The sequence below is a fragment of the Nicotiana sylvestris genome, chromosome 6 (genome assembly GCF_000393655.2).
Source record: "Nicotiana sylvestris chromosome 6, ASM39365v2, whole genome shotgun sequence".
Lineage (NCBI taxonomy): Eukaryota > Viridiplantae > Streptophyta > Magnoliopsida > Solanales > Solanaceae > Nicotiana > Nicotiana sylvestris.
In genome coordinates this window covers 118586135-118602512 of record NC_091062.1, presented here as the reverse complement: position 1 = coordinate 118602512, position 16378 = coordinate 118586135, and the positions used below count along the sequence as shown (strand labels likewise).

Sequence of the window (16378 nt, the reverse complement as noted above, 5' to 3'; positions counted from 1 at the left end):
GAAATGGTCGAACTGGGTGAGTATGGCATCTGACTTTATGGATAGGTTCAGGTTCAACACAGAAAATGCACCAGATGTGTTCTACATCCAGAATTTAAAGAAGAAGCCCACGGAAATATTCTGCGAGTACGCTACTCACTGGAGATCAGAAGCCGCTAAGGTCAGACCGGCTTTAGAAGGAGAACAAATGAACAAGTTTTTCATCCGGGCTCAAGACCCGCAGTACTATGAAAGGCTTATGTTGAGTGAGAGCCAGAAATTTCCGACATCATCAAGCTAGGGGAGAGGATCGATGAAAGCATCAAAAATGGTATAGTTGCAAACTTTGAAGCTTTGCAAGCTACAAATAAGGCTTTACAGTCTGGTGGTACGTCTAAGAAAAGGGACGTAGGTGCTGTAATGGTTGCTCAAAGAGCCAAATCCCCTATCAAATACCAAGCCTATCCGATACCTCCACTCACATATCAGCCTACCTCGAATTACCAAGCACCCTCACCCTCTTACCAAACTCCACCACCTGCTTACCAATCACCCCCACCTCCTACATATCAACCTACTTCACTCAGATATTCTCAACCCGCACATGTCTATCAAGCCTACAATTCTCAGCCATCCCACTATCAATCACCTCCCACATGTCAAAACCTTCCTAGAGCTCGACCAAATTTCGATCGCAGACCCCCCAAACAGTATACCGCCTTTGCTGAACCCATTAACCAGCTGTACGAAAGGCTCAAAGCTACTGGTTATGTCACTCCTATCCCTGCTATAATCCCTGAAAACCCTTATCAATGGGTCAATCCAAATAAATCCTGTGCATACCATTCCATCATGAAATGGCATACCATTGATGAATGCCGCTCCCTGAAAGATAAGATCCAGACTTTGATTGATAACAAGATCATTGTGTCAAAAGAGCCTACTCTGAATGTTCGCAACAACCCTATGCCAGACCATAAGGGTGGAGGTGTTCACATGATTGAAATAGAGGATGATTGGGATCCCAAAGGATGGATCAGTTTAATCATAGAAGGTGACCAACCAAAAAAGCCAATTGTCACCCCTAATCCGATTGTAGTCCAGACTCAGCCTTCCGGGGATGCCGAGGTAAACATGTCTGTACCACTTGAGTTTGAAGCACCACCCCTTACAAAGACGCCAACACCAATCGAGGCCGAGTTTGGGTCTCCAGCAAACGCACCCGCACCGTTTGAAGTTACAGTTTTACCTCCCAAAGAACATGCTCTATTCGGACTAAAGGTTCCCATTCCAGTAGCAATGTCGGTCATAACACCATTCCACACAAATGCCATACCCTAGGATTACACAGCCGGGGCGAGAAGGAAAGGGAAAGCCAAGTTTGAGGAAATAGTTGGGGCACAGGGTATGACAAGAACCGGTAGGGTTTATACTCCGGAGCATTTAGTTGAGTCGAGTAAGCAGGCCTCTGGTCGGCCGACCATCACTGAAACCAGGCCCAATGATATCTGGAGAAAGAAACAAGCCAAGGAATACTCAGTCATTGATTAGCTGAACAAAACACCGACACAGATTTCTATCCTAGCTTTGCTGCAAAGTTCCGATGCGCATAAGAATGCCTTGTTGAAGGTACTGAGTGAGGCATATGTACCGAGCAACATCACCGGAGGAGAAATGGCAAACATGGTAGGGCAGGTATTGGAAAGTCACAAGATCACTTTTCACAAAGATGAGCTGCCACCAGAAGGGTTGAGTCACAACAAAGCATTGCACATCACCGTGCAATGCGAAGACTATTTTATCACTAGGATCCTAATTGACGGAGGGTCCAACCTCAATATTTGCCCGTTGGTAACACTCAGAACATTGGTAAAGGGGCTGCATGAGATCAAGGATGGGGCCATCAACGTCAAAGCTTTCGACGGTTCCCAAAGGTCCACTATTAGGGAAATTAGTTTGTGCTTGCAAATGGGGCCTACTTGGTTCGATGTCGATTTCCAAGTAATAGATATGCCGACATCTTACAACTTGCTGTTAGGACGGCCGTGGATTCATGGGGTTGTAGAATCAACACTACATCAGGCAGTGATGTTTGAATGGAATCACCTAGAGGTGATCATTCACGGTGACGGTAACAATCCCATATACAGTCGCCAAACCATCCCAGCAATCGGAGGAAGAAGAAAGATAGGTGGGGAAACCTATCACCACATCGAGCGAGTCAACGCCGTTGACAAAGATAAATGGTGGGACAATAAAATTGAAAGCATATTGAACTGGAGCGGATATGAACCTGGCAAGGGAATTGGCAAGAACCTCCAAGGAATCGCCAAGCCTATCAAACTGAAGAAACATGGCACAACTTTCGGTCTGGGTACGAGTATACTTGGGAGGAATTCAACAACTGCTCGCCACCATGGCGCGGTCCATACTACCCACTGGAGTAGCCAATACCACATTTAGAGCAGACTTTCCAGCCGGCCGATGTTATATGTGGGTCAGAAGAGGATGAAGCACTAGCAACAGTGAGGAACTTGTTCCTAGAAGACGATGACATGGATTGTTGTGTCATTTTCGAGGAGGAGGGGGAGGAAGGCCCTTCCATACAGGCCGTAAGCCGAGGAGAATGCCTCAAAAATTGGACCATCAGAACTACCAGAGTCCGGAAAGCCTCAGGGTAGCAAGGCCGAACAAAGCATCATGCACTATCTTTTATTTTTACTAGTTGATTTTCCTTTTGCATTTTGAATTTTCTCAGTAAGATCTTCCAATGTTCAAAACAGTTATGAAATTTATCAAAGCATTTCGATTTCCTTACAAATCTTACTCTTATTATTTTCTCTCATTACATTATTTATACAACATTACTATTACCTATCTTGATGAACCAATGGCTGCGACATGCAACGAGACAACGTAACAAATAGATATAGATTCCAAGGAAGATGACATATCGGAAGAGATTGTTAAAGAAGTCGAGAATTTTGAGAATAAACCTAAGTCCAACCTGGACGAGACTGAGAGTGTTAACCTGGGAGATGCAGAGAACGTCAAAGAAACACGAATCAACATTCATTTGTCACCGTTAGAAAAGGAAGAGTACACAGAATTTCTAAGGAGATATGAGGACATATTCGCCTGGTCGTATGATGACATGACTGGTCTGAGTACATCTATGGTGGCTCACAAACTGCCAACCGATCCAACATGTTTGCTGGTAAAGCAAAAGCTCAAAAAATTTAAGCCTGACATGAGTATGAAAATCAAGGATGAAGTTACTAAGCAAGTCAAATCCAAGGTTCTCAGGGTATTAGAATATCCAACATGGTTAGTCAATATTGTGCCGGTGCCAAAGAAGGATGGAAAGGTCAGAGTCTATGTCGACTACGCGGATCTCAATCGGGCCAATCCAAAGGATGACTTCCCCTTGCCGAACATACACATCCTGATCGACAATTGCGCCAAGCATGAGTTGCAATGATTTGTAGATTATTTCGCTAGATATCATCAGATCTAGATGGACGAAGAAGATGATGAGAAAACGGCTTTCATTACACCGTGGAGGATGTACTGCTACAAGATGATGCCATTCGGGTTAAAGAATGAAGGGGCCACCTACATGAGGGCCATGACTACTATTTTCCATGATATGATACACAAGGAGATTGAGGTGTATGTAGATGATGTCATCATAAAGTCCAAGAAAGCTACTGATCACATGGAATATTTGAGGAAGTTCTTCAACAGACTGAGAAGGTACAACCTGAAACTGAATCCCGCGAAATGTGCATTTGGGGTTCCTGCCGTAAAACTACTTGGGTTCATTGTGAGTCGCCGAGGGATAGAACTAGATCCATCAAAGGTCAAAGTTATTAAAGAACTGCCACCGCCAAAGAACAAGAAGGACATAATGAGCTTCTTGGGGAGACTCAACTACATCAGCCGTTTCATAGCAGAATCTACTGTCATGTGTGAGCCAATCTTTAAGATGTTGAAAAAGGACGTCGCTACCAAATGGACTAATGATTGCCAAAAAGCCTTCGACATAATCAAGGAGTACCTATCAACACCACCAATTTTGGTCCCGCCCGAGCCAGGTAGACCTCTATTACTCTACCTCGCAGTATTGGATGGAGCACTCGGTTGTGTTCTAGGGTAACATGATGAAACGGGGGGGAAGGAGCAGGCCATCTATTACCTCTGTAAGAAGTTCATCCCGTATGAGGCTCGGTATTCTTTATTAGAGCACACCTATTGTGCTTTGACTTGGGTAGCTCAGAAGTTGAGGCACTACTTCTGTGCCTATACTACATATCTCATATCAAGGATGGATCCCTTGAAGTACATCTTTCAGAAGCCCATGCCCACTGGCAAGCTGGCCAAGTGGCAAATCTTGTTGAGTGAATTTGACATTATCTACGTGACTCAGAAAGCAATCAGAGGACAGGCACTAGCAGATCACCTTACCGAAAATCCCGTGGACGGAGAATACAAACCCCTGAAAACATATTTTCCTGATGAAGAGGTATCATTCATAGGAGAAGATATTGCAGAATCCTATGACGGTTAGATAATGTTTATCGATGGAGCAGCAAATTTCAAAGGAGTTGTCATAGGAGCGGTCCTAGTATCAGAAACCGGTCAGCATTATCCAGTGTCTACCAAACTCAGGTTCCCCTGCACCAACAATATGGCCGAATATGAAGCCTGCATCTTAGGGCTCAAGATGGCCTTTGACATAAACATTCAAGAGTTACTAGTAATTGGAGATTCGGACTTGCTTATACATCAGGTCCGAGAAGAATGGGCAACTAAGAATTCCAAGATACTCCCTTATCTACATCATGTACAGGAATTGAGAAAAAGGTTCACAAAGACAGAATTCCAGCATGTTCCCAAGGTCCAGAATGAATTCGTCGATGCACTAGCTACCCTATCATCCATGATACAACATCCAGACAAGAACTTCATTGATCCCATTCCAGTAGAGGTCCATGATCAGCCAGCCTACTATGCTCATGTCGAAGAAGAAGCAGACGGAAAGCCTTGGTTTCATGATATCAAGGAATAAATGGCAAAAGGAGAATACCCAGAGTCGCAAATCCTACTCAGAAATGCACACTTCGGAGGTTGTCCAACAATTTCTTTCACAGCGGAGGAATCCTGTATATGAGGACTCCGAATTTGGGATTACTGAGGTGTGTCGACGCAAAGGAAGTATCTAAACTACTAGAAGAAATCCATGCTGGGACCTGCGGTCCTCATAAGAACGGTTTTGTCTTAGCCAAGAAGATACTTTGGGCTAGCTATTTTTGGATGACTATAGAAATGGACTGCATCCAGTATGTCTGAAAGTGCCACCGCTGTCAGATACATGCAGACATGATAAAAGTGCCATCAAATATGCTTAATGCAACAAGCTCGCCATGGCCGTTTGCCGCCTGGGGAATGGATGTCGTCGGACCAATTGAACTTGCCGAATCAAACGGACACAGGTTTATCCTAGTAGCAATTGATTATTTCACCAAATGGGTTGAAGTAGCATCTTACAGAGCAGTGACTAAGAAAGTCGTGGCAGACTTCATCCGCGACCGTATCGTTTGTCGATTCGGGATCCCAGAATCAATCATCACTGATAATGGTTCCAATCTCAACAATGATTTGATGAAAGCCATGTGTGAAACCATCAAGATCAAACAGAATAATTCTATAGCCTACAGACCTCAGATGAACGGAGCCGTAGAAGCCGCCAATAAGAATATCAAGTAGATATTGAGGAAAATTATAGAGAAGCATAAATAGTGGCACGAGAAGTTATCATTTTATTTATTGGGGTACCGCACCACAGTCCGCACATCAACTGGGGCAAACCCCTACATGTTGGTTTATGGTACGGAAGCAGTCATTCCCGCCAAAGTAGAAATTCCCTCCCTAAGGATCATACATGAAGCTGAGCTCGACGATGCAGAATGGGTGAGGAGTCGTTGTGAAAAGCTAGCTCTTATAAACGGAAAGAGAATGAATGCAGTTTGCCATAGTCAGCTTTATCAGAACAGAATGTCCAGAGCCTTCAACAAAAGAGTCAAGCCACGACAATTCACACCAGGGCACCTGGTATTAAAGACGATTTTCCCGCATCAAGATGAAGCCAAAGGGAAATTCTCTCCCAACTGGCAGGGTCCGTACATGGTTCACCAGGTTCTAACAGGAGGAGCCCTCATACTTGTAGAAATGGACGGAGAAAGTTGGCCAAAGCCGATCAATTCAGATGCAGTCAAGCGATACTATGTGTAATCTTTATGCTTTCCTTCATGATGTAATTTGAACTACGCCTGACCTGATTCCCATTTAAGAGGGGATATGTAGGCAGCCCTATGGGTTCGGTCACAAGTCAATAAAATTTTCATTTTCCCCCGCAATGGGAAACTGGGGCAGAATTTTGAGGAGGACCCTCAAAATTCCGAAGTGACTTCAGCCATTCGCCGCAAGCAGCCGTCAGAAGCAGTAGCCCAGTAAACTGGGGCAGAATTTTGAGGTGGACCCTCAAAATTCCAGAGCAAGAGAAGTTGCAATGTCTTGAACCACGTCGCAGTCGTCAGTTCATCTAAAAAAAATTATTCCTAATTATGTATTTATGTTACATTTTCTTTACTAAAATCATGCATGTTTATTTCTGAAATCGCTCTGTTTAGCAATGCTACCCCAATGATACGGGCAGTATCACCAGATCAAAATCGAGCAGGTCAAGCAAATCCAGCAGAGGACACAAACTAACCTTTCCCCTTTAAAAACTCACGATTTTTATTTGGATGCAGGAACTTGAGTTGCAAAATCATCAAATATACCATACGCTCATGAGACAAACATTGGTCAGGAATACAACTCTCAGAACCGTGGCACTCACTCACATGTGTTATCCGCACATAACAATGCCCCCAGCAGCCACAATATCGCAATTAGCTATCAGCTAAGAAAACTCTATGTCATTTATTTCTTGCATAAGGCTACTATTCTGCCTTCCGAGGTTAAGCTCTACCTCCATCTGCATTCTCGCATTGCATAAGGATACCATTCTGCCTTCCGAGGTTAAGCTCTACCTCCATCTACATTCTTGCATTGCATAAGGCTACCATTATGCCTTCCGAGACTAAGCTCTGTCTCCATCCGCATTCTTACATTGCATAAGGCTACTATTCTGCCTTCTGAGGTTAAGTTATACCTCCATCTTCATTCTTGCATTGCATAAGGCTACCATTCTGCCTTCCGAAACTAAGCTATGTCTCCATCTGCATTCTCTGCATTGCATAAGGCTACCATTCTGCCTTCCGAGGTTAAGCTCTACCACCATCTGCATTCTTTCATTGCATAAGGCTACCATTCTGCCTTCCGAGGTTATGCTATACATCCATCTGCATTCTCTGCATTGCATAGGGCTACCATTCTACCTTTCGAGGTTAAGCTCTACCTCCATATGCATTCCCTGCATTGTATAAGGCTACCATTCTGCCTTCCAAGACTAAGCTCTGTCTCCATCTGCATTCTCTGCATTGCATAAGGCTACCATTCTGCCTTCCAAGGTTAAGATTTACCTCCATCTGCATTCTTGCATTGCATAAGGCTACCATTCTGCCTTCCGAGGTTAAGCTCTACCTCCATCTGCATTTTCTTGCATTGCATAAGACTACCATTCTGCCTTCCGAGGTTAAGCTCTACCTCCATTTGCATGGCTGAAAGATTGCCACCTTTACATTTGCATTGGCTAAAGGATCGCCACCTTATTTACATTTGCATGGCTGAAAGATCGCCACCTTTACATTTGCATTGGCAGAAAGATCGCCACCTTATTTACATTTGCATGGCTGAAAGATCGCCACCTTTACATCTTGCATGGCTAAAATATCGCCACTTTATTTATGTCTTGCATCGGCTATATGATCGCCACTTCATTTACATATTGCATCGGCTGAAAGATCGCCACCTTCTACATGTCATGGGCTGAAAGATCACCAATCTATCCAAAGGTGTCATTGTTTAGATGCACCATTTTCATAGCCCAAGAACGCCATGCCATGGCCTGAGGACCCCTTTTATCTTTTGCATAGCATTATTCAAAGGCGTCATAGTTTGGCGGCATCATTCTCATAGCCCAAGATCATCATTTCATGGTCTGCGAATCCATTATCATACACTTCATGTCCCAGGACATCATGGTCTGAGGACGTCATCCTAACCGTCCAAAGACAACATTCACGGTCCGACATGAACTTGCATCATGTTTAAATTTACGCACAATATATGCTTGTATTTCTTATTTGTAGGTAAACCGGCGATCAACAGCTGTCTCAGCAAGAGCAATCTCGCTCCAGTTCCCGCACCCCTATTAGACCTTAACCGTTCATCTCATTGCGTCCGTTCTTGAAAGTCTCCATCAGCATACTTCGCCGACGGATCCTGAACTACAAATGGCCTGATTCCTATAATACCATGGATATGTAGGCAGCTCAGAAGCCAGGGTACAGACAACCTCTTCAAATCACTTCGTTCGGTCAAAATTGGCTATCATATCTTTACCCGACAACTCTTTCATCCTTCCCGGGTAAAGAGGGGTAGCTGTTGATGACCAATTTTTTTCCTATATTTTTTATGTGAAATACCTTTCAAAATAGCATTTATAAGCATATATGAGTATTTTCCAAGGCTACACTATTTTTATTTTAATTTTTCAAAGATTTTTAAATCAATTTACTGCCCTATTTTATCAAGAAAACCCAATAATTATCTCCAGAATTATCATTTTGGGGATTCATTTATTGGAGTCTCATGTTTATTTTAAAATATAGCTAAGGTATATTTTACACATTTTTACAAAATTATTTGGTATTTTTTAAGGATAGAATTGCATAATTGCAATATTAGCCTTTTTTAGGTTTAAATTCGTTTCATATGCATAAAATGAGATTTTATATTTTTTAGTTGATAATTATGTATTATAAATCATTTTTATATTTTCAATTTATTTCCAAAAATTAATTTACTATTTTTCATAATCTTAAAGGGGAAAATTGGCTATTTGAATAATAGCCCAATTGGTTTCAATTTTAGCCTAAAATTTGAATCCCAAATTGGACCTCAATTTCCGCCCAATTTCATTACCCGACCCAGGCCCCAATTACCCCTATTCGACCCAGGACCTTGTTAAATCCTGGCCGTTGATCAAAAAGATCAACGGCCCTCATCCGTCCTTACCTTTTTTAACCTAACGACCCCCCAATACCCCTCTCATTCCTCATTCGTCTCTATCTCTCTACCTCTGGTTACCTCTAGAACCTTCCCCCTCCCCTCCTATTCGATGAGTTCTGTTCACCTTCTCCGACCATTTTCTAACATGAATCCATTGTGGTTTCACTAACACAAAGCCACCTATGGCTCCTCGCGTTGGGTTACTGAAGATGCGTGACTCGACCACGAAGAGTTGGGTTCAGACCTTTGTCGACTCAAGTTTACGACCATCTCCGGCCCTGTTCCGGCAAGCTATGTCTATTTCGAAGCCTGGTCTCGACTCCTCTTACTTAGATCCAAGCCTTTCTCATCGTTTGGGTTCCTCTGAAAACCCTAGTTTTGAGGTTTTTTCGATCTCTTTAGATCTGTTAAAGATTTATTCTTTTCCTAAGTTTTTAAATGATTTTCTGGATTTTCTTCCAAAAATTATACTTTCGAAACCATCTCTTTTTCCGATTTAGGGGTTTTCAGAAATATTTAGATGTTTTCTCGAATTTTCTCTTTCTTTTGCGTGTTTCTTCTACTATATTTTCCTCTACTGTGTTCTTGTGTGGTTCTTCTACTGTATTTTCCCCTAATGTGTTTTTGAGTGTTTCTTACTAAGTTCCTTATACTACGTTCTAGTTAAGTTTCTTCTAATACTTCTTGATATGTTTCTCCTGTTGTTTTTATCAATATCTCTAGTATGTTTCGTATTAGTTTCTTCTACCATGTTTTCTTTGAGCTCTTCTGTTTTGTTTCACATGTTACTCTTCTATCATGTTTGTCATGAGTTTGTGTTGCTTTCTGATGTTAGAAACCCTAGAATTTGGGGGTTTCTTCCAAGTTGGGAAGCCATTGGCTATGTGATTTGCCTGAACTGGTTTTATTTCAAAAACCCTAACTCTTTCGTACCTATTTCGAGTCTCTGAACTAAGTTTTGACATCCTTGTTTTTCATATGATTCTGACTTTTTCTAAACTCTTCTAAGGTCCTTTACATTGGATCTTTTGTATGCTACTAGATGCTACTTCTCTTCTACATTGCTAACCTATGCGACAACCATGCTCCTGTAGTCTATTATCTACTGATTTTGCAATGACACGAAATCCTCTTTCAACTAAACATGTTCGTATGCTCTTTATATTTGATGAACTTCCTTCTAAAATAGTTTTCAAATTTGTGATTAGTTCAGACTTCCTTCTGAATAGGTTTGATTGATTTCTTTCCATTGTTTGCTGATTTCCCTGTGATTCGACTTAAGTTAAAACCTTTCTCAGCTTTTCTTACTTGGTTCATTCATGGACCAATAATTACAAAATCTCTGACTCTTGAGTTACTGCCTACTAATTGATTTTCTTACCTTATTTATACAACCTTGTATTTCAAAGTTCTTTCCTTAAATAACTTTTTATGTATTTGCCCCTAATTGCATGCTTTGCACAAGATATTTATTTGAGTTCTTCCCTTAAATAGTTTTCCCGTTTTTTCTTAATTAAAGGAAGTCTTGTGTGATTGATTCCTAATTGATGATCAGTTCCTTAACTGCTTTCTTACCTTATTTCTGCTTGATTTTCAGACTATAAATGCATGACTCTTTTACACACAACTAGGACTCATTCACAGTCTTTCTGAACTCATATTTAAACACAATAGTATTCTCTTCCTATCTGTATTGTGGACTGTTTGCAAGACCTACTGCTTTTCTCAATTTGTCTCTTTGAAACTGGTATGTCCGGATTTAATCTTTAGCACCACAACAATGTGTATTTACTGCTTTTGTATCCATGTTCACCTGCTATTTCTGTATATCTCAGCGCTTAAATTGGAATGCTAATTTCCTTATGTGTCTTTTGTTATGAACCCCCATTCCCCTATCACACTTATGTGTTTTGAGTTGTGACTTAAGGCATGGCAATGTAAGTTGTTGCCCATGAATTAAGTTTGAACCACTAGGGTCTTGACCTCTAAGTAAACAGACTGGAGGATGTGCCAGCATCTTCCATTGCTGGGGATGGCCTTCAGCCTGCTTTTCTTTTGCCTCTTTCAACTTCCTCATCCCCATTTACCCTTATGTGTACTGATTTAAGCTGCTTATCTTTTCCCTTTCCCCTTTCAGAATCCTACTTCTGCACTTGCACTCTCTCTTAAGTCCCTAAGTTCTGCCCCCTTCTTGTGAGACTTGCCTTGGGACCTCGAGTTCCCTTTAAACTTGGACACCTGAGGGATGGCCCTTACGCACTGCACTATGTCCTAATCTGGTGATACATTTAGGTGTAAGTACTGCCCGGAGTTCATATGAGACTCTTAGGGAAATTTGACACACCTCAAATGGGAGAAAGGCTTTGAAATAAGACCTCTTGGAGTTGGTTTACTTCATACTTCAGACATAAAGTCTGAATCAGGCTCTCCATGGTTGTACTTTTTAATTTCTGATGTATTTTTTTACTTTACTTTTCTGGGCTGTAATAACTTTGTAGTAAACTCTCGGGGATGGCTAGTGAAAAGGGAGGGGTAAATATGTATGCAAAAAGGGGTAGATAACCTACCTATAGGAGTTTATGAATTCCTACATTCTCATATAAACACCATGTCTATAAGAATCTTGCATTCACATATAGATACCATGTCTATAGGTTATTTCTGAATTTCTGCACTCTCATATAAACACCATGTCTATAGGAATCTTGCATTCCCATATAGATACCATGCCTATAGGTTATTTCTGAATTTCTGTACTCTCATGTAGATACCATGTCTATAGAAATCTCTGATTTCTACACTTTCATATAGATACCATGTCTATAGGATTTCTGCATTCTCATATTAGATAACCTGCCTATAGGAATTTCTACACTCTTAGGTAGACACCATGTCTATAATTACTCGAAATCTGAATTCTGCATATGCATGTAGAAAATATGCCTATAGGATTTTCTGAATCTTGCATATCCATATCTCATTAGGCAAACATGTTTATAGGTCTTAATAACTAACCGCAATTAGATATGATGTTCATATAGTACAGTACCTAGATATCATGTTTGTAGGATTTCTGTATTTCACTATGTCTATGAAGGTGTTCTAAAATCGACAAACACATAGAAAGCATGCCTATAGGAGCTTTAATCGAATCTGAATTGCTCACTCGTTTATAAGCCTAAAATCAACAGTAATAATGCATTACCAGTCGCAGAACTGGCAATCTTTTGCTAAAAACTCGCCTTTCTTTCTTCAGTATGTAATCAATTCACTTCATTGTTTCTGGAATCAGTAGATATCATACATATAGGTCTTCTTCCAGCACTTAGGCAAGCCATAGGGTTAAAGTTTATAAACTGAATCAGATTTTATATGCTACAACCAGCAGGTAGGCCTGATTCAGGCTTCTTATCTGAACTATCTAATAAATCAGTTTGCCTCGACCCTTTAAGTTTTAATCAGACCTTAAACAATACATGCAATTCATGCTACATTATGTGCTTTATTTGGTTTAAAGGAGGTCTGTTTGAGCCCTTTTATTTGTTTATATACTTCCCCAAACTTGCTATATGTATTTTGTTTGTCGCCATAGTATTTTACCTTTTGAAACCACAAATAATCCCAATACCTCCTCCCTCTAAGATTAGTAATCCCAAGTGCCTCCGGGGCTAATAGGATTGGGGCGGGTAATAGCATGCAATAAGTAAACGAGACCATTCCGCATTTTAATACATTAACAGGGTGGGAAAGGGTAGATATGGATATGATGACCACGCGATAACATCACGTGTAGCCCCTCACTGAGGAGTGATTACCGGATGTTGTGTGGGGTGATCCATATTATTAATAAACCTAGGACTCCCCTTCCCTTTGTTTTCTTTGTTTCTTTTAAATCTTTTTTAAACCATTTCTTTTAAGAAAATCAACTCTTTTAGTTCCTTTTTGTTACTTTTGTTTATTTGTAACCATTACGTGAAAATACCCTCTTATTTGAACTTTTATTTGCCTACATGTTATTTGCACCTAAATTCATAACAATGGTCTGGCCGGGAACCATACTAGTGGATCCTGAGGGGTGCCTAGCACCTTCCCCTTAGGATAATTTTAAGCCCTTACCCAATCTCTGGTTACTCAAAACAAACCCATTTAGTGTCTTAATGCACTTTAATCATTAGGTGGCGACTCTTCTATGCAAACTCAATTCCCAAAAGGGAACGAGTTGTCCTCCCAAATGTCATAAACCCGATTTCGCAAGAAAAAGGGGGCGCAACATACGCAATCCCCTATTTATTATGTAAGTCAGACCCTAGGAGATGCCGAAATCAGGTATCTGCACCTGGAAAAATTAGTTCTTGCATTGATAAGCGCATCTCAAAAATTAAAACCTTATTTTTCATATACTCTTCGAAGCATATTGCATAAGCCCGAATTATCGAGCTGACTGGACAAATGGGCCATCGAGCTCGGGGGGTATGATATCGAGTATCAACCCAGAACGGCTATCAAGTCGCAAATTTTGGTGGATTTTATGGCCGACTTTATGCCCGCCCTCTTGTACGAGGTAGAGAAAAACCTTCTACTGAAAACGGGCAAACTTTCAGGGGTATGGATCTTATTCACCGTTGGCACCTTGAACGTGAAAGGGTCGGGGCTCGTCATAGTTCTGAAGTCGCCTACAGGCGGCATGATTAGGCAATCTATAAAAATAACAAGGTTGACTAACAATGAAGTCGAGTGTGAGGCTATGATTGTAGGTCTAGAATTGGCCAAAGTCCTAGGAGCGGAAGTAATCAAAGCAAAATGTGATTTCCTTTTGGTGGTAAATTAGGTAAATGAGAGCTTCGATGTTCAGGAAGACAGGATGCAAAGATACTTAGACAAAAAAGTGACATTGCACTGCTTCAATGAATGGACTGTGGTCCACATACCTCGGGAGCAGAATAGTGAGGCCGATGCCCTCGCAAACCTGGGATCATCAGTCGAGGAAGATGACATACTCCTCGAGGCTGTTGTTCAACTATCCAAATCAGTGATAGAAGAAGGCCATGCTGAGATCAACTCCATGCTGGAAAGTGGAAAGCTACCCGCGGACCTAAAAGAGTCGGGGGCCCTACGAATCAAAGCAGCCCGGTTCTCGCTTGACGAAAATAGAACTCTATATAGAAGAACTTTTGATGGGCCCCTAGCAGTATGCCTGGGACCAGGGGACACAGATTACGTGCTCCGAGAAATCCATGAAGGCACCTGCAGAAATCATTCTGGTGTCGATTCCTTAGTCCAAAAGATGATTACAGCATGCTATTATTGGGACAACATGGAGAAGGAAACCAAAGAATTCATCCGAAAATGTGACAAATGCCAGAGATTCGCACCAATGATTCACCAACCCGGTGAACAGCTGCACTCAGTCTTGTCACCATGGTCATTCGTGAAGTGAGGGATGGACATTGTTGGACCCCTGCCAACGACACCAGGTAAAGCTAGATTTATCTTATTTATGACTGACTACTTCTCAAAATGGGTGGAAGCGCAGGCCTTCAAGAAGATACGGGATAAAGAAGTCATTAACTTCATCTGGGACCATATCATGTGTCGATTCGGGATTCCCTCTGAGATAACATATGATAACAGGAATCAGTTCATCGGGAGCAAAGTAACAAAGTTCCTCGAGGATCATAAAATCAAAAGGATCTTGTCAACGCCCTACCACACATGTGCAAATGGTCAGGCCGAGTCCACAAATAAGATCATCATTCAAAACTTGAAAAAGAATTTAGAAAATGCGAAAGGAAAATGGAGAGAAATGTTGCTCGAAGTGCTATGGGCATATCGAACAACCCCAAAATCGAACACAGCAGAGACGCCTTTCTCTTTGGTATACAACTTTGAGGCTTTAATACCGGTCGAGGTCGGAGAGCCAAGCGCCAGACTTTGACATTCCACTAAGAGCTCAAACAATGAGGTTATGACTGCAGCCCTCGAACTATTAGATGAAAAGCGAGAAGCTTCACTGGTCCGAATCGCCACCCAAAAACAAAGAATCAAAAGGTACTATAACAGGAGAACAAATCTCTGACATTTAGGAGTCAGGGACTTAGTCCTAAGGAAAGTCACCCCGAAACCCCAAACACTCAAAACCCTAATGAAGGGAAGCTAGGCCTAGGCTAGGAAGGACCATACCACATCCTCAGAGTTATCGGTAAAGGGTCGTATAAGCTCGGTACCATGGAAGGCGAACAGCTTCGAAGCAATTGGAACATATCAATGCTCAAACGCTATTACTGCTGACGTGTCTGATGGACGACACCGAAACATTCTATGATTCAAAGACCTTGGGTTTTAAAGCATTTGTTGCACTCTTTTCTTTTGATCAAATTTTTATCGCGAGAAGTGTTTTACCGACAAGCTTTTGAACGAGGAAACATCTATATGCTAACTAAGGAGAACTTAACGAGTATTCAAGGCTCCGATTCAATCAACCTCGAATACTGGAGGACACCTCCCCCCCAGGAGATCACCTCCCTAGAGGATTCAAAATAAGCCAAAAAGGGTCTCGATAGAAAAATGATGTATCAGGCCAAACGGTTAAATGAACCGTATCCACATAGAATAATCGAACCCTCGACGACGAAAACACGTACACTTGTACCAAGTAATCAAAAGAGTATCTTCTTCGCACTTCAAAGAAGTTTGCTATTTTTATAAACAACGGCGCCAAGGCCAAAAATTTTCCCAAAAACTCGGTATCTAACATTAAAAAACTCGGATCCGTAAGACCTCCGGGCTAAAAATTTTGAGCTCGTATGTCCTCTTTGAGACAACATCAAGCTTACAAAGAACGGCTCTAGAGCCAAAAACTTTTGATGTCTCAGGGACTGTCGCCGATTGTCACCCGATCAAGCTATCAAAAACCCGAGGCCATAAGACCCCGAGTGAGAAATCTCGAGCCCGAAAAGCCCTCCATGAGGTATTATCAACAATGTAAGCCCTCCATGAGGCATCATTGAGGCTATAAGACCCCCGGGCATGCCCAAATCTGTAAGACCTCAAGCCAGTCATGAATTATATTTGTACCAAGTAACCTACCTGCATGACCTCAAACCAGGAATGAATTATACTTGTACCAAGTAACCTACCTGTAAGACCTCAAAGTAAGGCA

The 16378-nt window shown here is 41.6% G+C and overlaps 1 protein-coding gene across 1 annotated transcript; it reads left to right on the top strand.

Annotated features, from left to right (window-relative positions):
- The first annotated feature begins 4669 nt into the window (after window positions 1-4669).
- On the top strand, window positions 4670-14656 carry LOC138871178 (uncharacterized). Its single transcript, XM_070149045.1, has 2 exons — window positions 4670-4969; window positions 14048-14656. Exons 1-2 carry the CDS (start codon window positions 4670-4672, stop codon window positions 14654-14656), a joined length of 909 nt encoding a protein of 302 aa, XP_070005146.1.
- Window positions 14657-16378: the final 1722 nt, after the last annotated feature.